This window comes from Gavia stellata, chromosome 5, assembly GCF_030936135.1.
Source record: "Gavia stellata isolate bGavSte3 chromosome 5, bGavSte3.hap2, whole genome shotgun sequence".
Classification (NCBI taxonomy): domain Eukaryota; kingdom Metazoa; phylum Chordata; class Aves; order Gaviiformes; family Gaviidae; genus Gavia; species Gavia stellata.
Window position 1 is genome coordinate 29,225,381 of NC_082598.1, and position 23,752 is coordinate 29,249,132.

Consider the following 23,752-nt stretch of genomic DNA (forward strand, 5'->3'; position numbering starts at 1 on the left):
CTAGACTGCCAATGCTTACCTAGCATTTTTGGGTTCAAACATCCTGTTGACTGCCATAGTAGTGTACCACCTTTATGTAGTGTATCTTAAGGCTCCTATTCAACATACTGTTGTCCTTGAGGATACAGTAACCCAAATAAAATACACGCTGAAGTCAGAGCTTTAACAGTAATGTTAAGGTACAAGTCAAGCAGATGTGTGTAGATGTGTGTGTTAAGGCTGCAAAGATAAATACCTCCATCAAAAATAATGACTATTGTATTCTTATTTATATCTTACACACCAGCTTATTGTTAGCCAAAAAGTCAACAAGTGCTGTTACTGAATAGTTGGTGCCTCATTGTCTAATAGTGTAGCATCTTTCAATATACATTTCATGAGAGTCTACTTGAAGTCTTCTGGGAGCCAGGAGAAGATTCAACTCCAGACACAAGAGAAAATTGGACAGTGACATGAAGTCTTTGATTCAATTAGCTATTTTATTAATTAGATAAAACCACAGAGTTTTTATTACCATTGCTGTATGTAAGTACTAGTGGCTGCAGACATTTACTATTTTGCTGGTGGGCAATGCAAGTATTCCATATGAGACCAAAGGTGAGGTGCTGACAGGTGGACACGTGAAGCACAGCTGTGTATTAAACCTCCCAGTTTGTGGTTTTGGTGGTTTTGCTGCCAGGTAGAACTGCTCACAGCTGTGAGCAAAAGGCACACCCTGCTGGCCACAGCAATGAATCAGTTCAGCCCTTCTTTTGTTGTGTCACAGGAGCAGATGGTTACAAACCATTTTTACAGTAATTTCTGCAAATATTTTGAAAATTTCATAGTGTGGGTGTCCAGGAGTTTCTTTGGCTTTGCATAATTATATCGGGAAGGATGACAACAAAGTGAGAAGAAATATTTTTGAGTTTCGAACTTGGTGAATGGACAACTTAAATAAAAAGTAGAATGTATTTTCAGAGCATTTCCTAAAGGAAGGAAAAGTATTTCAGAAGAGATAAACCAAAGAGTAGTGTGAATGATGTAGCTGTGGCTGATCCAGGTCTCATTGTGCCAGGGAAACTATTTCTACTACATACTTCTGGTAGTAGTTCACTTAGAGTTATCTTCCAAAAATATTACTGTGTTAATTATGTTCATAATTATTTCCTGCTGTGCCCTGCCGTTTACCTGGAGGGTAAGCATGTGCTTCTCCCTAACAAATCTAGAAATTATGTGAGCCCTAAAAATTAGTTTGAAAAATGTTGGAGTTCCTGTCTTTTAGTCCTGTTTTATATTTGTTCAGTAGCATAGAGCTGCTACTTGCAAGGCTACTGCTACATATAGTAAGAATTGCAGTGCAAGGCAGTACAGTCTTTTGCATACAAGCCACTTAGTCTGTACATATATTTCTGTGTTTATATCTGTATTGCCCAGGGTAAAGGGATGCACATGAGGGAAGCACACAACAGCAATGACTGTAATTCAGTATAATCCTCCATATAGGTGCCCCCATGCAGTGTTCTGTCTAAAGTAACACGTGCATCTTGGACCATGGCAGCAGAGCAGTGGTGTTATGAAGTGCCACGTATGTTACTTCAGACAGAACATGCAGGCTTCTCAACAGCCTGGAGGCATAGCAGAATGGGCATGTGTTGTCCAAACTTGCCTCTGCAAACACATACTAAGTCACTGTGGCTGTTTTTGGTAAAAGGTATCAATACCACATGTGGGATATTATATTTGTTAGTTGTGGAGAGCCACAGTTTGTTACGTTCCCACCTATCTTTTTTTTAAAAAGAACTATTTTATTAAATTCATGTTGACATCAGGAAGATGACCTGCCAAGGAACATGTAAGCTCTGGTCTCCCTGCTTTCCTTGGACTCAGCAGAATGGCAGGATGAGGAATAGGAGGCTTTCATTGGCGTTCCAGAAAGAGAAGACAGCAGGAAATAAGGAGAACTTAACAGGCTAGCAAATCTGGTAGCTCATTTCCTGAACATAGCTAAGCTCCTGTGTTTTGGCTAGAAGGAAGAGGACTCACAAGTGACATAATGAACCTATTTCCATGTCATTTTGAGCACCAGAGCTGGGGACTCTAAACTGTGGATAAGTTTCCTGTTCACATAAAACAGAATAATATCCCACTTTTCACTTCTCTCCTGTACGGTAGCTGCCACTTTAAATAAGAAAAAAATAGGGAGTTAGTGGTGTTGCAGCACATGTCTGTATGTTAATACTGTTTTTTTCCTAGGATGCCATTGTTTGTATTCACACTTCAATGAAATAAATAGGCAATGCACAGCTCTCAGAACAGTTTTTCCATGCTGTCTGTGGATGCAGACATTGAACTGGTAGTGTATGCTCATTGCATGCTCTTTTCACAGTGATAGGTAAAAACTTGAAAGCTGAATAGCATACAGTGATCCAGTGCTGTCTGAATTGAGATTGCAGTCTCTTGCATGTGATCAAACACTGCCCAGAACTCCAGTGCAGACACTTGGGTATGTTCTTAACAAGCACATGATAGTGTAGGCGTGTTTCCATTTGCTACAGAGGTTCTTTACACCACTGATCTTCCTAGCTAGATTTGTGGGGCACAGAACTGCATTTATATCTTTGGTGCAAAGGTGTTAGACATGTCAATACAAAGTTTTATTATTGAAACCTGCTTTTCAGTTAAATACTCAGAAAATGTGTATGTGTGTGTGAGGGGGTGTCCAATACGGAATTGATAAACACAGTTTCAATGAGTTCCTGCTAGAAGCTGTACTTGTCAAACCAGTGGCATACGATCCTGATCCATCATAAAATAATTAGGCTAGAAAACTTATCAGGAAGTAATCTGGTCCCATTTCTCTGGCCTGAGGCAGAGTTGTTGCTGTTGTTCTTTATGAATATTTTTTTGTTTCTTCAGGACCTCCAGTGATGTCCAATTCGCTGCTTTCTCAGACATTCTGTTCTAGTATGTCATGTCTTCTCTGACAAAGTTTTGCTGATACCTAGCCTGAGTCTGTCTTGCCACAATGTAGGACCATTGGGTCTCATATTACCCACAGTGTGCATAGAAAACAGGTTATTTCCTACCTCTATGCAATTGCCCTTCATGTACTTGAAGACTATTATTTGGCTCCCATCAATGTGTCCTTCTGGAGGCTGTGTAACTCCAGCTTATTTTACTGTTTTTATGTGGCTCATGTTGTCTAGAAGCCTGATCATTCTTACTCCCTCTTCTGGATTCACTCCAGTGGAGTGTTGCTCTTGAAGTGCTGTGTCCCAAACAGGAAGTCAGTGTGATGGCTTGTTATGGGTTTTATTTTTCATAAATGGTGGATTATTCTTAAGTATATACTAAATTCCTTACTTTAAAATTTTGTTTCTTGAATCTTCAGGCAGTGTTTTAGACAAGTTTCTTTTTGCTCATGGAACAGTAATTTTGTTTCCCTTTCCATAGCAAAGAGGTTGGAATCCTATCAAGAGCTGGATTCAGAGGATGAGGATTCAACGGAACATCATTGTGGCTCTTCAACCCATATGTCAAAATGGCAGGGGCACAACCGCAGAGCTGTGAATGAACTTTTGAACAGAAAGTCTTTGAATCAGTTGTCTGGTAGTTACCCTGCATTAGGAAGGGAAGATGGGACAGGTGATGTTCCCCACTCAGGACACGTTGCTTTCAGCAGCCCCATTGTAAGTAAAAACTGTTGGTTTTGATGCTAATTTCTGAAATAACTCATGAAGGAATACCTTTTTATACCCCCATTTGATCAGAGTGCTTGTCCTTTAAGGAATCCTTTCTCTCTTCCGTCAAAACCAGAGTCTCCCATGATTGCTTGGCTGCATCCTATTTGCAGCTGACATTGCAGATGTTCGTTGGGTCACGAAGGTGTATGCTTTGGTTCTTGCTGCCATTAGTCCATGATCACTCCAGCTAAAAAGACCAGCTTCATCTTAATAACAGTTTGTTCTTTTGTTTCAAGAGGTTTCTAGAATTGTCTTTTGGTTTTAATAGGAAATATCTAGATGACCAATATTTATTGGAGGTTACGAGAGGTAAAAACTCTGCTTCTGTACCTGAAGGTGTCTAAATAGCATTCATCATACTTAATCTCTGTTGAAGTGTCTGTGAACTAAGGCTCTACTGTTTACCTGTCTGAGCATGAAGTTTGCCATTTTCAGTGGGCTAGCACAAGGCAGTGAAGACACCAGAGTGTCCCTCTATTTCCTAGTATAACCAACTCAGAATCTGATAGGAGGGAAGTTGTATGAGCTTCTACACTTCATTCATCTGTAACTGATCTAATCTCCAGAGACTGAGATTAATCTTATATCCTAATGGACAGTTTTGTTCATTTCATCAATAGGAAACGGATGTTGTACCAGACACACAACTGCTAGAGAAGTTCAGTCAAATTTCTTGTCATTCCTATCAACAATCGGAAGAAGCTAGCAGCAAGTTATCTTTGGAGACAATGTACATCGCTGACTTCTTTCTTGCTTTGGCAATCTGTAATACTGTTGTAGTTTCAGTCCCCAATCAGCCACGTCAGAAGGTAAGAAGACTTTATTTTTGGCTGTTTGGCCATATTCATAAGTAAATGAGCTCCCTTTGGTTTGAATACAAAAGGAAGAAACAATTAACTGACATTTAAAAAATTATTCTTTTCTTCTATTGTTTTGTCCTGTTAGAAAGAAGGGAATTACTGTAAACCCATGGAGTGCAATGAGTTAGTGTGTGATATAATGCTGGTAATTTTTCCAGTGCAGGAAAACTTGGCTTTAATATTTTTGCTTCTGTGTATAGACTCTTTGTAACTTTTTCAAGACAAATTTTGAGATTAAATAGCAATTGTGATTTTTTTCTATATTCTAGTTATGTTTTTCCAGATATGTGCATAACTTACTTTAAGAGTTCCCTAACACTCAGGTTACCTTTAAAAGTAGGTTATTGTTGGCTGAAAGATAAGAATAATATCAGAAGACTCCCAGAATATTGGAATTGAGAATGCTCCTACCTGTTCCCTGACTATTCAAATAGAGTTTAAGCAAAAGTATGGAAGATCAAGTTTCATATGTGTAATAACCTGAAGAAAAAATGCTTTTGCACTATGACCACAAGTGGTCTCACCTTGAATGTACAGTGCATTTGCTAGACTGTCCTGGTTTAATGGTCTGGAGTGTGTTTAAGTCTTCCTGAGACCATGTGTTTTCAGAGCACACAACCTAACATTTTTTTAAAGATACTACTATCTTTTTCAAATTTTATTTTTTATTTCAGGGGGGATTTTCATAACCCCATGTTTTACCAATTTTGACTGTGTTGCAGGATAATTACCAAGTTCAGCTTTGATTTCCTTTCCCCCATCCCCTGCCGATTTCAATTTGTTGACTTTGCCTTTTGAAAGAAATGTTTATGACATGTGCAGGACTAGATTTTGGTGTCCACCTAGGCAGTGAACCTACAACCATGGCTGGAGACATTCCCAAAAGGTATCCTGTGGACTATAAGTACCTCCTATGTATAAATAAGCCTGGTATTTTAGCGTGCTTCCAGGCATTCCCAGAAGGCATAGTAGGCAGCATACAGGTCCATGTGTGAATGGGGCAGCTGTGTTCATAGTTACTAATCAGTCATTCCTTAAAGATGATGTAGAAAAATATACAGGCGAGATTCTCGGGTTTTTGAGAATAATATTTCCGGATGACTTGCTAGCAGAGGAGATCTCCAGGTCACTAGTAGGTAGGTTGGGAGGGGCAACGTGGCATGAGGTTCCTGAGTTCATAGTTAGGGAATGACATGAGAGAGCTCAAGGCAATGGAACATTTCAGTGTTGAATTAGGGAGAGGCGATGAAAGGATGTTCCTAGCCTCTATTTCCATGATGCTGAATGGAGACATGCTACAACTTGTATGCAATTGCAATAGAACTGAAGTCAGAGTCTGTGCTTCCTTTATGCTTTTCAGTGGCAAAGGAGAACACGCTTCCTGGTGATAACTCATTCTTAACTCTTCACCAGTAATGAGAAATTAATGTCAGCCTTGCATGCTTTGTTCCTTGTTTGTAAGCTATTAGCTGCCTAACTGTTCTGATTAACAGTAAGCCAATTATTTTCTTACACTGATGAGAGGGGAACTGTCTTTTGTTTGAAATTCAAACATTAAAAAAGTATCGATAAGGTACTGTATTTTTAACCGTACTTGTAGCTAGTTACTGTGAGGGGGTATGGAGTTGGTTTATTCTTTACAAGTATCTTGCTAATTCAGAACAAGAATTAAAGTGTTTAGTTCTATTTGCCACAACTTTTTAAAAGTTGTAGTGTCATACTAACTGTTTCATTACTGAAACAGTTCTGAAGGGAAGTATTACATGAATCAAACTTGGAATGCATAGTTTTCAGATCTGAAGTATTTTTACAATTCTTGTGGTTTGAATAATGAAGCTCTTAAAGAAGCTGTTTAGTGTACTCATATGGTTATATGTTTAATTGAGCTGGCCTTCTTTAATACAAGCAATCAAACTCATGGTAAATTTTGCAATACTACATTCATTAAGAAACATACATAGTTTGTAAGCCGTCCTTCCTTAATGTAACAAAATATGAACAATTTAATATAAATGCTTTCTCTAACTGTTCTCTTCCAGATGAGACACTCTTCGCTGGGTAGGATACCTATTAAATCACTTGATGAAATCAGGCAGATGTTCCAGAGGTTGTCAGTCCGGAGACTAAGTTCCTCCCCACTTCCAAGTGTAAAAGAGTCATCATCTGAAAGCCCCAACAGTTTTGTGAGCAAACTGTCTATTTTCAGAATGAAACTGGCTTCACCTGCTTTGGATGGAGCTGCTCAAAGGGCTGCTGAGCCTCACAGTACTGACAGCCCAGAAAATTCCCAAGTGCCTCAAGAACTAGATATGCTGAATGTAGCTGCTGGCTGCAAACACAGCAGTGCTGTGTCACCACCTATTGAATTGTCTCCCCTACCTAAACTGTGTTATGAAGCTGAGAGTCCAGATGAAGCTGCCTTGGTTCATGCTGCTAGGGCTTATAAATGTATTTTACAGTCTAGGACTCCAGATCAAGTAACTGTGGACTTCGCAGGTCAGGGATCTTTAACATTTCAACTTTTGCATATCCTGCCTTTTGATTCAGTGCGGAAAAGGATGTCAGTGGTGGTTCGGCATCCAGTCTCCAACAAAGTGGTGGTGTACACAAAAGGTGCAGACTCAGTCATGATGGATTTGTTGAGAACTGCATCTGAAGGTATCTATAGAACTTCTAATTCTTTGCTCACCTTTGTCATTCTTAGTACAGTTGAACAGATGGCCTGATTCATGAAAATCAACAAGTAACCAAGCAGAACTATTATCTGTGAATAGTTCCTTATAGGGAACCCAGAAAGGTAGTATTGCTTGTCACCTGGATATGGCTGTGCTGTGTGCTGGTGTGGAAGCTGAGAAGAGAGAAGCAGCTGTTATTCAAAGGATTTAGTGGTGTCTAAGCAGACCCTTTGGAGCCAACTGATGTATTTCCCGTTATAAAGGTCATTTGCTTGAATAGTTGGCTTCTGCTACACAGTGAGAGATGTTCATTAGAATGAGATACTTTCTAGCTTTTACCTATGTTAGTGTTTCTGAGCTATTAAGAGAGAGGTATCAGTAGCAGATGTCAACTGTCAATGCTTTTTGAGGTTTTTTTCCCTTGACTACTGACTATTTCTGTGTTTCTAAGTGTAATAATAATATCTGCAAAGTTTTGTGGTGCCTCCTGTTGGGCCCTGTTGTTGGGGCGTAAACATTTTTTGAATCTGCCACAGGAGGGGTGCACCATGGTGTTTAAGCACTAACTGGTTTATTCATACGCTGTAGCAAACAGTCATTCATTTTTAACTGAAGGCAGTAAAGAAAAAGTATTATCTGTGTATGTTAGAAATAAATACCTAAATATATTTAAGTTCAGAAGATATTCCAAGGGGTTTTTTTTAATGGTTTGGAAAGTAATATAAAGGAATTATTTTTAAAGGCTTGCTTTCTGCAAAAGAGAGTTTGGTTTTTATGTTCCATGGCTGGCTGATCTCAGTGAGGAAGAGGGATATTTCCAATTCCAAAGGTGGATTTTAAGTCACCCAACTTTAGCCATATAAAGTCTAGACAAAAAGCCTCTGTAGGCCATGGGGCAGAAACAGTACCTCCAAAATCTGTCATCTTACTAGGGGGATAATTTCATGTCTGGAGGTGCCTCTCCTTACTTTGATTCTCAAGGTAAACTTGGAACCTCACTTCTACAAGTCCAAAGTTAGGTGAGTTGAATGCCTGTCCAAATAGTCCACCCTTTTAACAGTTATTTTAAAAAAGCTTTTCTGTGACTTCCTTTTTAGCTCCTTCCCACTAGACCAGTGACAGTACAGCTGCTTGGGTGTCTGTGGCCCAGTTCATTTTAGAAAATAATTTTATTTTAGAAAAACATGTTGATATACCAGTGGCATCCAAAGATGTATCAGTACCAGACAGGTTCCCCCTCACTGCTTGTGCAGACTGGTACACTGCATGCTCAATATAGACACAGCCACAGTATATTGTGCAAACATGAAGATACGTTCATAGTTAAAATAAAACCTGTTAACATTTTGGTATTTTTAAAAAGTATTTAGACCTTCAAAATTTTCTGCTAAATTTAGCCTAAGAATGCATATTTAGTTTACTTTTTTGCTTTTTGTGTGATAGTAGGTACTAATAATTCAGAAATTGAACAAAAGATTAAAAAGAGAACTCAGAAGCATTTGGATGACTATGCCAGAAGAGGACTGCGCACTCTGTGTATTGCTAAGAAGGTATTCCTTTTAATACATATTTTTAAGAACGTTTACAGTCTGTGACCAACCTGAGTGGTATCACCAATGGAGCAGACATCACCGCTTCTAAACAGATGCTTCTGTTGCCACATTTTGTTTAACCTTATGTTCTTTCAGGAGGAGTTTGTAAGTTGATCCACATCAGTTCCTGACTTCTTTAGATTGCCATAGTTTTTGTTAGTTTAGGAAGTCAAGCGGCTTAATAGCCTAATTCTAGAACAAGGGTTTTCAGATAGTCTGATTTTTCTTCAAGAGTCCTGAGCAGGTCTCCTTGTGTGAAACTTATGCTGGTTGGAATTCCAGACACAGAAAACAAATGAAGTCAGACCTGTTTTATATGGTTTCACAAACAGTTTGCAGTGTTACAAGCTCTGGGTGCAAAACTTAAGTGATGTTTTGAGATTCCATTTTAAATTCAAAGCTGCTCACAAGTAAGATTCCGTAAGGACTGAAACAGGCAAGAAACCTCTTTACAAAGCCTTATGCGAAGTGAAAGTACAGGCTGTGTAGCTGTACAGTCATCAAGCTGTACACAGCTGTGCAGTGATTCTGTGGCTGTGTCAATGCTGCAATTACAGAGCAGTAGGGAGAGTATACCATTCTCATTGGCCTGCCTACCTTCCGTCTAAATGGAAATCTGTCAGGCAGCTCCAGGAACCTGCAGGGTGCCGGTGAGTAACCTGGCTGTATGTTTTCTCTCCCTATGTAGGTGATGAGTGATGCAGAATATGCAGAGTGGTTAAATCATCATTTTTTAGCAGAAACCAGTATTGACAATAGGGAGGAGCTGCTGCTTGAATCTGCCATCAGGCTTGAGAGCGAACTAACTTTGCTCGGTAGGTAGAAAATGCTGTAACTCACAGGAAACTGCTTATGATGTTCATAATAGGAATTTACCTGCAGAGAGCTATGCTAACCTCAGTTTGTGTAACTCATAGCTTTCTACAGACCTAGAATTTATTGTCACTCCTGAATTTTCATAAATCTTGCCGGTAAGTTTGTACTAGTTGTAAAACACGCTGAAGACAGCTAGTGCTCTTCTGTTGTTTGTAAAGGGTAAGGTTTTACTGATTTTTTTTTTTAATTTATTTTTTTAATTGGGTTTCTTTTTTGTGCTCACTATAGTTTTTAAGTGTCATCATAATAAGTATGTGAAATGATAATAACAAATCAGAGGCCTGCCTGGGCAAACATTCACAGGGATCCCACTTCTGGGCATGTTTTCCATCACTGTTGCATTTGTGGCACAGCAGGTATGCTTGTGCTGTGTCCTCCTGTAATAACATGGAGATAGGAAGTCAGGCATGCTTCTGCAGGAACCATTCCTCTGATGGTCATTCAGCTGTGCAGAAATGGGGAGGCCAAAACAAAATGAAAAATGTTTGGTGTAGGTGTGTAAAAGGTAAACTGCAGGCAGTCTGGGATAATAGCTCTAGAGGACTGCCCAGCAAATAACATTTGGAAAACAAAGTGACTGTGGTGGTAAAGGCAGCTCATGCTAGAAGCTGAAGAGAAACAGGTCCTATTGTGTGGAAAGGTGTTAGTTCCCTCATTTTGTGCCACATCTGCTCAGGGCAAATGCCATAAACAGTGATACTAAAAGGGATTCTGGGATTACTGGCTTCAGTTTCTGGAGAGAAGCCAGAGCGTTGCTGCTAGCTGCTGTAGTTTTAAGGGATGATGTGCTATACAGGTTCTCTTTTGCACTAGAGATAGCAGAAGGAAGTCTAGTTGCTGTGGAGACCTGCTGTCCTGCAGGTCAAGGCATTTTTTTGTCTCGTGTTGCTGGTGGGACAGTAAGCAATATGGGTTGGCCCTAACGTTAAATGGGAGTGAGAATAAGAAGGGTAAATGGCTTCATACTGCCAAGGTGCTTGCTTTCAGTACCTCTGCTAGCTTAGTTACCCCTGCCTGGGGCATATGTACATTGTGATCTGCAGAACAGAACTACTTACAGCATTTCTCATTCTGCTTCTTTGAGCCTTCCTTTGCTTTCTTAATATTACCTGGTATAGCTGCAGCTGTAACTCTGACTGTCCTCTTAGGACTGAGAAATGAAGACTTTGTCCTCTAAGAACAGCAAGCAAATATTCAAATCATCTCAGTATTGCCAGGATCATGGAGGACAGCAGTGGTTTGTAGTCCACTGCATAGGCAGGTATGAAATCCATGTGGCTATATATAAAGCCTCAGGCCTTTATTTGAATGAAAATCTATTTCTGGAAAGAATAGTCCTCATGTGCATTGCATCAAAGCACAGATCTGGATTTCAGCAGTATACATATTGCAACTGGCTTCTGTTGGATTATGAAGTGATCAGGTACCTCAGAAGGGGAGTGTTAAGTATCTGGAGTGCCCAAGCTGAAACAACATTTTTCTCTCTTCCCTTGATGCCTGGCAGTGTCTCTCAAAGAAGCTTGCATCAAGTAAGTCCCAGCATCTTCCTTCCTACCTCTTCTGTTGACTTGCATCAAAACGCAGAGTGCAGAGCAAGGTCCTGGAGGTTTTCATCTTCCCGGTGACCAGGGGCCATGAGCTCTGTGCCCTGTTGGCAGCTACTTACTGAAGGAATTGCTATAGCATCAGAAATTTGCCTGACCTTCTGGCTCTTATCCCTCCCCATATGACAGTTAGTGCTTTATATACAAATTGCTGGCTAGAGTCCTGCACTAGAAACATGCTAGGAGGGAAAACTTTGCTTTGAATTTTTTTATTGTGTGTCTTTCAGAATGAACCTAGCTGCAACTGGCTGAAGATTCTTTCTGAGAAACTCTCTTGACCTGAGCATACTACAAGCCAAACCATGTCTCCTGGTTATGATTTAGTACCATTCATATTGTGAAAAAGCCATGAAAATTCCCTGTATTGTAGTAAATCACTGGCACTGCAGCTTTTCAGAGATGGTTCTGCTTTATGCTGATGTTGTATTACCTCATTGTTACCAAAACAGAAGATTTTGTAAGCTGGTTTTAGGGACAGAGGTCTGCCTGCTGTGCACACCAGAAAAGAGGATATGTCTGTTAAAGACTGTATTTTTTAGTTAAAAGTCTTCCTATAATCACTAAGGGGTGTGTGTTAGAGCAGGTGTTTCCTCCCTGTGGGAGAATTTGTCAACATTGGCAGTGCAGGCAGAAGGAAGGACAAAACACAGAGTTTAGTGCTGTGAATTGAAAGGACCTGGGACAGGAGGTACTGCAGCAGTGAGTGGTGAGAAACCTGATGATGAATGGCAGGTCTTTGCAGCAGTGTGCAAAAGTATGATATAAGAAGAGGGGATTTTGGTGTGGAAAAGGTGAGGGCTTGCAACAAGACATACAGAGTATTCAGCCTGGAGCAGAGTTGAGAATAAGGAAGAGAAGTGGGCCTTGAGATAGGAAGGATCAAGGTGATACAGGAAAGAAGGTTTGGGGTAGTCTGAGGTAGGAGGGAGTGGGAGTAATGGAGTATATTTGTCATGAGAAGCCTGGGAGTCTGTGTCCCACAGCCACTATGGGATGAAACAACTGTGAGAACGAGAAAAGTTTGCTTAAAAGGATCTTGTGAAGAGTTGGAGGCCCCTGAGGCTGTAACAAGGGTATGTGTCAACAATCTTGCATGTGATGGGTTCTGGGACAAGAAGATGTGGAGAGGAGGAATTGCCAAGCATGTCCCAGTAGAGTGTCTGTTTTGGGATGTGGATGCACACAGAGTACCATCTTGTCCTGTCACTCCTGCAGCATTTTGGTTCTGGAAATACAGCAGCACTAATCCTTCTGCTTGTCTAAACTAAGGTGCCACTGGCATTGAAGATCGCCTGCAGGAGGGTGTTTCAGACACAATACAGGCATTACGGAAAGCGGGAATAAAAATCTGGATGCTGACAGGTGACAAGAGAGAGACAGCTGTCAACATTGCCTATGCTTGTAAACTGCTGGAACCAGATGACAGAATCTTCACTCTGAGTGAAGATTCCTACTCACAGAGTAGGGTGAGTGGAAAATTACACTTTTCTTCAATATTTTTTTTTTCTCTGCTGAAAAATTCAGTCGGGCTATATCACAGGGCAATACAGAAAAATAAAGTGTTCTCTGCTTTCCCAACTGGCCAAAGACAGCATGATTTCTTGGAAGATTAAAATACTGGAAAACTGATGGTTGCTTCCTTGCGAGTAATATATTAAATCCTTTATATGTATGTAACATCTGTTTCTTTATATACAGTCCCTAAATTATGATTAATTATTTCAATTGAATAGACTGCTTAATTTCTCTTTGTGGTAGGTTAGAGAGTTGACAGGCTTCACATGTTAGTAGAGATTTCAAACGGCTGAGTTACAGCATATTAGCAATGTAAGGATTATTGTAATGCAAATTCTATTGAATTAAGTTTTGTGCTGCTTTGTGTAATATATTCCCTCAGCCCTGCTTGTCTTGCATAAACGTACAAAGGATTGTCTCATTAAAGTACATTGCACGCTATTCAAAAAAACCAATCTGCCAACAATTTCGTCAGAGAAAAAGTCACCTTCTCCCCACTACCCAGTAGTTGAATCATGTGATAGAGTGGTTAAAAATGCTGCTGGTTTGGGTGGCAAGTTTAATCCTACTTGATCATTGTGTCCTCTTGAAAAACAGCTGGTTATAAGCATTCACAAATCTTGATTTTAGGTTTCTTAAGAGAGAAAATACTAACTGTAACTGTTAAGCCTATGTGTGAAATGTCTCTTCTCAGAGCAGAGACATGAAATCTGAGACTTCTCTAAAGGACTGGAGGATTTTTCTAAGACCTTTCATTTTTCTTTTTCTCTCTGCTTATGTGTTATTTTAGAAATTCAATTTGTATCTGCCATAAAAGATGGCAAGTATGGCAAGTGGTAACTGTGGGGAAAATAAAGTGAAAAAGAAAGAATTTTTAGTCCAGTTGTGTTTGAGGAAATCTTGGGGTTTGATTTTTGCTAACACTTTTTTCTTCCTTTTTTCCTACTGTGAAACGAGTGTCTTACTTAACAGTGAGAACTGAGCCCCTTTTTTTTAGAAGTGCTCATCTTCCCACTAACTGGGCTTTGGAATAAAAAATAGACAGGATTTGATACTGTTGCATTTCAAAGTAAAATAATGAGAAGATTTAAGAATATGTATTTTATTCTATATAGCACGCGCATTACATATATTAATATCAAGAATCTTTTGGGCATCTTATTCTGACAAGGTAAAAAATTCCATGGGGCCAGCTCTTCAGTAATTCATTGCAGCTCACCTATAATCTGGTTTGAAATGCACTTTTGACTTTGCATGCTAGACAAAAGAAATGTAGAGCGCAAAAGTCTTCTATCAAAGCTGTATTTATATTATAGAATCCTTAATGGTTGTTTTTTCTGCTAGTCTATGAACATTTTCTGATTTGCTTCAGTTTTTTCCCGTCTCCTAGTACAATACCCAATCTACTTAAGCAAAGTTAAATCACAGGCCCTTTTATTAACAACAGACTGCATGCTTTGTGATTTTAAAGGGTTATTCAGACTCATGTCTCAGCCTTTCTGGATTGTGAAATGCTACACAAGGGCAGCATTTGACCTTTTCCCCATATGTATTTTATAAATTGAAAAGGGAGTCAGAACACAAACAAACAGTATTTAATAAGTTGCCTTTCTCTTGTCTTTAATTAGGATGCCAGTGCCTTGATGATGAGCAAAATTTTAGAAGGCATCCAGAAGAATTCTTCTGCCAAAAAAAAACCTTGTCAGAAACTTGGGAATGTCTCTGCAAGTCCCTCCAGTCAAGCTCCAGAGTTCAGTGCAGGCCTGGTTATTGATGGAAGGACTTTAGAGCATGTCCTTCATGACAGCCTACAGAATATTTTCTTGGAACTCACAGAAAAATGTCGGGCTGTAGTCTGCTGCCGAGCCACACCACTGCAGAAGAGTGTCCTGGTCAGACTGGTACGAAATAAGCTAAAGGCAATGACATTAGCTGTAGGTGAGTCCTGTGGTTATCTTCTTTTCTCTGAAAAGAAGTAGAAGCCAGTTTCTTCTCTCCTATATTTTTGTTAATGTCTGTCACAAAATCTACCTTACAAGGAAGATAATCCTTTGAATCACAGTTGTCTCTGGCATAAGTTGATGTTAGTCTTCTGAATTAGCAAATTTAGTCCATAAATTTACTCATGGTAATCTAAAACAACAAGAACAGCAGCAGTCGTGCATGGTGTTACGTAACATGTCCAAAGGAGCAAGTAAGGGGGTTTTCCTTGTCATTCTCTGTCACAACCTCCCAAAATAGGGAGGGAGAGGGGAGATGACTGGCTGTGATTTAAAACACCCATATTTTCTGTTCCAGCATACCAACTAAATTCTGGCAAAAGGAACAGCTAATAGCCATTTGGTGAATATAGCTCAGTTCATTCAGGCCTTCCGCTTACTAATGCTGCTTTCTGTAGGGTTTTCCATAGGCTGCACTTTTGACCATAAAAATGTTTTTCTCTGAACTCTCTGGTGTTCTTGTATATTTGTCTTTTCCTGCCACTTCCATGGCAATGTGATAGCCAGCAAAGCTGCTTCCAGGTTGCATTCCAAATAGGAGAGGTTAGTTTTGATTTTTTTCTCTTTTCTTTTCTCTGTAGGTGATGGCGCTAATGATGTCAGTATGATCCAGGTGGCTGACACCGGTGTGGGAATATCGGGCCAAGAAGGCATGCAGGTAGTGTATACAAAGACAGCTGCAAATGACATCAGATTCCATTTTAAATCGGTTCAGAATTTACCCTGGAGGCCCAGTGGCTCCACAGTCCATTACCGTACACGGGCAAGTTTGCAGCCTGAGCTCACACCCAGGCCTCAGCACTTTTCCAGGAGCACCCAGCAGCTGAATGCTGCAGGGGTTCAAACTCCAAACAACAGATCTTGCTGCCTGTCACCAAACTCCATATTACTCCTGTGCTGCCAGGAAACAAACGGCCCAGGAAACAAACAGCCTAAGTATCAGTGATTTCTGTGCAGTTGTGTGGTAATAACAGACAGCGATGTTCCGGCCTATGTTGTGTTGGGCTGAGTTGTGTGTGTTAGTGTAAAATGTTGTATGGAGGGGCTCAGATCTGAGTGAGAGTAAAACTGTAAGCACTATGTATAAAAAAATCATAAAATAAGAATTTCCAACAGTAGGTCTAAGTTGCTCACTTGGCAGTATCTGAAACTTATCTTTAACAGTTTGGATATAACATATCCTTTTCTTCATGTGCTTTGCAGGCTGTGATGGCAAGTGACTTTGCAATCTCCCAGTTTAGACACCTCAGGAAGCTGCTGCTTGTCCATGGTCACTGGTGTTATACCAGACTTACCAACATGGTGCTTTACTTCTTTTACAAGAATGTGGTATGTAACTGTCCCATCCCAAGGAAATCAGAGTTTGCATATTTGAGAGTGCTGAAGGGTTTAGTGGGGCTTTACGTTCTTTTTTTAGTTTCTATTGTGAGTGGGTTCAAAAAGACACAAAAAGCATATGTCAAACAATTCAGTTTCCCATTTATGTCTGCAGAGAACAGTGACTTTTATTTGTTGGACTGAATATCCCACTCAAAGCCATTGTCTGATTTGATTAAACAGTGGGTAACGGGCATTACTAATGTGGTGGCAGCATGACTGTTTAAACAAGTTGTGTCCAATTTTGGAAAGTAAAGCTGTGTGTTAGTCAAATATAATTTCAAAGTGTGGGATCGGCATGAACTCCACAGCATTTATACTTAATTTTCCACAGATTACTGTAATCAGACCTAAGATCTGCCTGTTTTCCTCCTGTCTTTTAAAATACTTGTCTATGGGTAACATTTTATCATGTCATCTTTGACTTTTCAGGCCTATGTGAACCTCCTGTTCTGGTACCAGTTCTTCTGTGGGTTTTCAGGCACATCAATGACTGACTACTGGATCTTGATTCTTTTCAATCTCCTTTTTACATCGGTGCCACCCATTATTTATGGTGTCTTGGACAAAGATGTGTCTGCGGAGATACTCATGCAGCTCCCACAGCTGTACATGATGAGCCAGAAATCTGTGGTAGGTTAAAGAATGCTTGGCCTGAAGCAAATTGAAATGGTCAGAATTTGAGCCATTTCCGTATTCCTTTCCTTCATGGTTCACGTCAGGCAAATGTGAAGTTTAAAACCATTTTCTGTGTTAGAAAAACATCTAGGCCTGTGCAATATGTGCACACATAAAAGCTGTTTTTTCAAAAGTTTTTTGTAGGCTCTTTTCAGCCATACACCCAATGTTATCAAACATTTAGGTGGTAAGAGTCATTAAGGACTTCAGGTGAAGCAGTGTACTAGATAAACATTGTTACCAGCATGTTTACTTCATTCACTGCCTCACCTATCAACATGCTTCCTCAAAATGGGTTTCTTCTGAGCATCTGGGCTTACTTTTAAAGGTAAGGGCACTAGATACTGGTTTTTTACTGTCATATAAAGGTCTCAACTGCCAAGGTAATGAGGAATGGTTAAGAATCAGAGCACAGTCTTTTCAAATAATCCTCAAGAAAGTTCTGTCATTCAGGGCTCTTTTTCACTTATGGGTATGTTGTGGAATTTGCTGGTGGCACTTTTCTCCCGTCTGAAAACACTATGCATCATATCTGCTCTATAAGTAAGTTCTGTCCAAACATTTATCACAGAAAACTGCAGGGGGTAGTTTCTAAATCAAAATTATATAAATCAGTAAGCTTTTTCCTGGTTTCTGCTTTGCTTAACATGAATTCTAGCATAATTTTAACTTTATCATTTTTTTTAATGTAACACTTAATTAAAATAATATTTTTATTATAACAATTGAAGGAAGTGACACACTGAGCCTGAGACAGAACAGATACTAGTAGCCCAGAGAGAGGAAACATTGAGCATATGAGTCACCTAAAACTCACCATTTTCCTTATGATCATAGCCTTTCAATAACAGACTTGACATTAGGAAGCATTTCTTTACAGAGAGGGTGGTCACACACTGGAATAGGCTTCCTAGAGAGGTGGTCGATGTCAGTGTGGGCATTTGGACAATGCCTTTAATAACAGGCTTTAACTTTTGGTCACCTTTGAAGTGGTCAGGCAGCTGGACTAGATGATCGTTGTAGGTCCCTTCCAACTGAAATACTCTATTCTGTTCAGTTCTATTCTATTCTGTTCTAACAAATGCTGTTAAAAAAATGAGCTGCAACATGTTGTGTACTTGTTGTGCAGTCTCATATGTATAACCTGGCAGAAGCCTAGGTCTAGTTTAGAAGGGAAAGAAGGATATACAGTGAGGGGACAATTTGTTTTGTTTGTTTGTGGACTTTTACATTTCTTTTTACATACCATTAAATAATTTATGTTGCTTGGTTTACAATATTTTTGTAAAACTAAGTACTCTTTTGGTACCAATCCAAGCCTCTGTAGACTGGCTGGAGCAGGTCTGTACTTTGTTGATCACAGAAAGTTTTGACTCAGTAAATGTTACAAGGCCTCAGGATTTGGCCCTTTGTTTTGACCTTCAGGATATGTACGGTGATCTGAGCTGAGATGAAGGTTTTGAGGCAACATAATCAGAATTACTGTATTATGCAATAGTTTTTCTCTTTCCCTTTTTTTTCCCCTTAACTTTTATCAGAGATTTTCTCTTTTGTCCAGCACAGCATTGCCTTGCTCTGTGGTTGGAGTTGTTAAGTAGTATGTAATTTCCTTTCTTGCATGGAAGCACAGTGAAGTAATTGCTTTGAATTAAGTGCAGTAGAGAAGAAAGAGAAATGCTTTAAAAGATGTAGTATCACAATATTGCACCATGACATCACAAGTGCACAGCTCTGTAGAAGCTATGAAAATGGACAGGAACTTGGATTCATCTTCAGTTATTTAAAGCACTTTCCTGACAGGCAAATAAGAAGGTAAGTTTCCCACACCACTTCCAGAGGCAGTTCAGTTCTTGAAAAAGCTGAATGTCTTTTTGGAGAAACCCATCTCTCTCCTCTAACTGTAGAGGAAGTCCTGGGTGGCTAGACTGCTCACCTATGCATCTCAATTTAGTGCTTGAAGGAATGGGATATATCTGAGCCAGGGCACATGCAGGTATGGTTTCATAAGCGGTTGAGCTGTCATAGCCGTTTTCTGCCACTGAGTGGGGAAGGCTCGTTCCTTCTCCTTTTCTCCCTTCTTTTCTTCCCGTTCTCTGTTCTCACCCACATAGTTACTACCTTCCTTGTGCCAGCTCAGTTGTCCCATCAGATCCTTCCAGGAGCTGATTTAACTCATTAAAACAGCAACATGTTATTCCAGCAGAAAAGTGAATTGATTTCTCACATTCTAGTGAGTTAAGTTAGCTCACAAAGGAGTCAACCAGCAGAAATTAAGAGGCAGAAGCACATGTACCAAAAAGCAGGGGTGGAGACAGAAGAAAGTGGGACTTGGCATTCAGTGATGGTAAGCTGCTAGGATAATTCACTGTCCCCTAGCCCTTTCCCTTCCTTAGTACTCAGTTAGGTAAGGCTCTGGTAGGTCTGTTCTGGCAGAAACAGCTGTAAGATTAGAGTTCCCAGATCTGGCTGCTGATTTAAATACTAAGTTAGCTACATGTGTGGAGTGAGCTCTTTTTTCTTCTAACACAAAAGATGCCTCTTCATTGGGAAACTAACTGGAATTACTTCTGCAGATAATCTTTCCCCAAATCCAAATTAATGCTAATTAAGGATGCAGCAATTTGTTCAATTTGTTTCAATGCCATTATCTTTTTTTCCTACAGGCTTACTTGCCTTCAACTTTCTGGATTACCTTGCTGGATGCTTTTTACCAAAGTCTCGTTTGCTTTTTTGTGCCTTACTTTGTAAGTGCTGGATATGAAATACATTTATACATTTTGACATAGTAAAAACCCAGGCAAATTAGAGAATAAAATTAAGTGTTTGACTTTACTTCCTCATATATAAATGTGCACTAACAGGATCATCGTTGGAACTGAGCTGAACTGTGTGCATGCAAATATGTGTGGTATTGAAACTTTTCATGCCATTTTGTGTATTAGGGCTATACATAAAGACCATATTACGCTGACCGCTGTCTTCCTTTACAGACTTACTATGGCTCAGACATAGACATTTTTTCTTTTGGAAACCCTATAAACACAGCAGCGCTCTTCATAATACTGTTTCACCTTCTCATTGAGTGCAAGTCTGTGGTGAGTACTTTGTTTCCAAAAGAGTATATTCCTGAAGGAGTATGTGCATACCGTTTTCATTAGAATTAAATGGAAGAAAGAGCTTCATATACAAAACAGAATAAGTATAAAAGGGCCAAAACCTAAGTATTTTGTTTATGTGACCATGTGAGCTCTCTTAATGCACCTGTCATTGGAGCCAATAGAATTATTCATATGACTAAAATTAACAAAATTTGGCCTCAGAATTATTTGTAAATAGTGAAAGGATCCTGCCTCATTAGGGTACGATGATTTGGGGGATGTCAGTTTAGTTTTGCAAATGGTAAAACTAACCAGTGATCTACTGAGCCTTCATTAGGTCCCAAAGCTTGCATCTCAAAGACAACAATGTGAACTGTTGATTTTGAATGTTTGGAACTGATGATGGGCTCTGTGGCCAGGATAAACAATTCAGAGGTATATTTTGGTGCCAGAACTAGAGAACCAATATGCTACAGAAATGCTATTATGGTTTTTAATTAAGTCTGCACAAGCTAAAGCATCTGCATTAGCTTGGATAAATTTACAGCCCTTAGAAGGGTAATACTGGGCTATTTTGCATAATTTTAAAGAAAATACAATAATATTTGCAGTAGAAGGACACAGATTAATGGTGTTTATTTTTTCTCTGTCATTTTTTTGAAAAATATTTTTTACGATTGTTTCATAATGGATGAAACTTCAAGTTGTGATTCAGTCTTTTCATTGTTCTTTTGGGAGCATGGCAGCAGTGATAAAAATGTCTTTATTGAGAATATATGGGTAGCATGAATGTATCTGTGCTCTGAATAGGAAAACATTACTTAAATGGGTTTTATTTGGCATTTTTGAATGTCGGCAAGCTGTCAGACCGATGACAGTGTTGTTTCCACAGTAACTATTATAGCCATTTAGGTATAAAATTACAGAAAACTCCAATGTAGAACAGTTAATCGGTGTCTCAAGCACAATATATAAGGGTGGTGTCATGTGAAGATCTCGCCTCCTTTTGCTTGAGAAGGCTTTCTCTGCTGCCAGTGGATGAGGTGGTCATCTAAGGCAAATGGCACAAAAAACATCTTTCACAAAGGAATCAAAAGCTATGTATTTAGTAGAATTAAAAAAATGAAATAGCTGGGTTACCTATGAACTGTAGGAAGAAGGCTCCGTTCTTCCTGGAATGTTTTGTATAAAACTAGGAATATTATCTGAACAGATCTATCCTCTGTTACATTAAGCAGCTGTCCTTGGAGGAAGTATGTGTGCAGGTTCATGCATGCATGTGTACACACATTCAGGTGTTACAGGTCTTTCTGTTTACAGCTTAAATCTGATTTCTTTCCTTTTCTGAATTGCAGACTTGGATACATACGGTAGTTATAGTTGGCAGCATCCTCTTTTACTTTGTCTTTGCGCTGGCTTTTGGGGCAACCCACAATCCACCATCAAACCCTTACTGGATCATGGAAAAGCACATGACAGACCCGGTATTTTACTTAGTTTGTCTTCTGACTACTTGCATTGCTCTGCTACCCAGGTGCGTTTCTGTTTTATAGTTGCAGATTGCTGCTGTTAACAAAATTAGTTTTCTTTGAGTCAGTGATGGTATAAATCTCCCTGGCTAGAGGTTCCTCCCCACTCCCAATGTAAAGAAAAATTCGTAACTCTACCAGACCAAGCCGTGTGCGGACAGCTCTTCAGTGAAATGTTCTCAAAGAAAATTTCAGTAAATAAAAAATTTCTTTTGTGATTTGTATTATATTAAATTATTTATATTATATTAAATATTGTCTTTGGAGGGAAAAAAACAGTAATCTCTTTAACCACAGAGTTTATAATTTATATACAAATCAGTTAAATTAGTGATCAAAGTTGAACATGCACCATACATAGAAGTACTGTGCTTAGTCTGTGTTTATTTGTGAAACCATTTTCTGTTTGAAATTTATGTCATGAATATATATAAGAATATTTAGAGTGAAGAATGCATGAACAGGTTTCTATGTGGGGTAGAAACACACGGACTAGATTGACAGGGGGTCCTGAGTTGTGTTTTTATTGAGCCTAATGTTTAAGTGTTTTGCCTCACTGAAGAAGTCGTAACTCCAAGTTCGATAGCTCATTCACCCTGGAAAGGCAGGAGTGTCGGGTGGCGGTCCCAGACACCAGCACGCTTAGCAGGGAGACACCTGAGCAAGCCAGCAGAGAAAAACTAAGTGTGTGGAAACCAGTGAAAGAGACTTCATCAACCTCTCGGTCTAGCTCTCTTTAGTAGCCACAGCCATCTTTCTTTCACTGGCTGAGTGTGAGCTCAAGTCTGCAGCCTATCAGTGAAGTGCCTCCAGTGCTAATTTATTCATTCTTCTGTGTTAGGTCTCTTTCTTTCCTTCTCATATCATTTCAGAAAGAGCGGGACTTGAAACTGAATTGCACAGACAGATACTGAGAGAAGTGCTGGGGAGAATAATTGCTGTTTCCTCCTCACCTGACATCATTTTATATCATTAGGCACAGTCTAAGCAGACTTTCTGGACCAAGTGCTGCAGTACAGGCTGCATGAATTGTCAACGCCGCCGGCAGGAAAGCTGTCAGAGCTGTGGCTGTAGGTGCCTGCAATAGCCACCAAATATTTGAGTGCCCTTTGAACATGTCCCAGTCTGTGTCAAGCATATCAGCCATGGTTTTGCCGCACTCACCGGAGATCATGACTGGTGGCTTTGGTTCACACTTAATTCAGCAGGACAAACCGTGAGGTGCAAAAAACATGAATGCTGTTGCCTCCCCATCCCTGCTCTCACCTTGGCTTCAGGTGGTGACAGTAGAGCCTTTTCTTTCACACACAGTAAATCTCCCTTACATGACAAATAAATAGATAAATGCTGTTCCTGTTTTGGTAGGGCTGTAGAGAGCCTAGGTAAGAGAGAGCTTTTATCTTGGTGACTGCTTCCAATGTACAGGTGTTCAATTTTGAGGAAGACTGTTTTTCATGCTGAATTAAATGCAAAGTATTTAGACTTACCAGTGAACTTTTTTGAGTAATTTGCACTCTCCCTATGCCAATACCTCAGAAGATTTATAGCTGTTGTGGCTAATTCAAGGTTTTCTACTTCAATGATTTGAAGTAGAAGTGCCTATTATGGAACTGCTGCTGTCACACATACGTTTTTTCCATGCTTATTTCTGATGTAGTCCTTTGTAAGGTACTGAAAAGCCACCCTGCAGCAGAGACTGTGAAGCTCAAGGGTGCTCTACACCTTCTAGCCTGAGGGAGTGAGATTGGGGCTTTCACTGGAGTGACAGGTGTTTGATGCCCTGTTGACTGAAAATTCACTGCAAAAATCTGTGATTAAAACCTTTTCCCAACCTAAGTTGCCAGTTAAGTCAGTTCTAATATAATTATTCCTAGAGTTTAATTCTGGAACATCACCTGTACTCCATAGTCCTCTTACTGCATGTGATACTTTGTTTCTTTGGCCTTTGCTTTCATGTTTATTCTTGCTTGTGGTGAATTCTCTGGCTCCTGCGAAGGTTAAGAACTTTAGAATGATGCTTTGCCTACTCTTCCCAGTGCAAAACAGCAGTGATAAACAGCTGCTCAGTTGGAAGCATAAATTTTTCTAGGCCTGATTTTTTCCACAGTAGCTCTTAACTCCTTATATCTGCACTGAATTGCCAGGGAAACTCTAAACTGCATGCTGATGCTGATACCTTTTTTCTGGGGCCTGACACTATGTGCAGAAAGCTCCGCTTTCAGT

General features: G+C 39.7%; 1 protein-coding gene across 1 annotated transcript in view; it reads left to right on the forward strand.

Annotated features, from left to right (window-relative positions):
* ATP10D (ATPase phospholipid transporting 10D (putative)) overlaps window positions 1–23,752 on the forward strand; it is a 40,658-nt gene that overhangs the window by 15,509 nt on the left and 1,397 nt on the right. Inside the window, exons 9-21 of the mRNA XM_059817502.1 lie at window positions 3,436–3,671; window positions 4,346–4,534; window positions 6,625–7,243; window positions 8,704–8,810; window positions 9,541–9,667; window positions 12,602–12,798; window positions 14,476–14,785; window positions 15,429–15,505; window positions 16,051–16,176; window positions 16,657–16,857; window positions 19,566–19,646; window positions 19,893–19,997; window positions 21,356–21,534. Of these exons, the coding sequence (XP_059673485.1) occupies window positions 3,436–3,671; window positions 4,346–4,534; window positions 6,625–7,243; window positions 8,704–8,810; window positions 9,541–9,667; window positions 12,602–12,798; window positions 14,476–14,785; window positions 15,429–15,505; window positions 16,051–16,176; window positions 16,657–16,857; window positions 19,566–19,646; window positions 19,893–19,997; window positions 21,356–21,534 (2,554 nt within the window). The remainder of the gene's footprint in view (window positions 1–3,435; window positions 3,672–4,345; window positions 4,535–6,624; window positions 7,244–8,703; window positions 8,811–9,540; window positions 9,668–12,601; window positions 12,799–14,475; window positions 14,786–15,428; window positions 15,506–16,050; window positions 16,177–16,656; window positions 16,858–19,565; window positions 19,647–19,892; window positions 19,998–21,355; window positions 21,535–23,752) is intronic.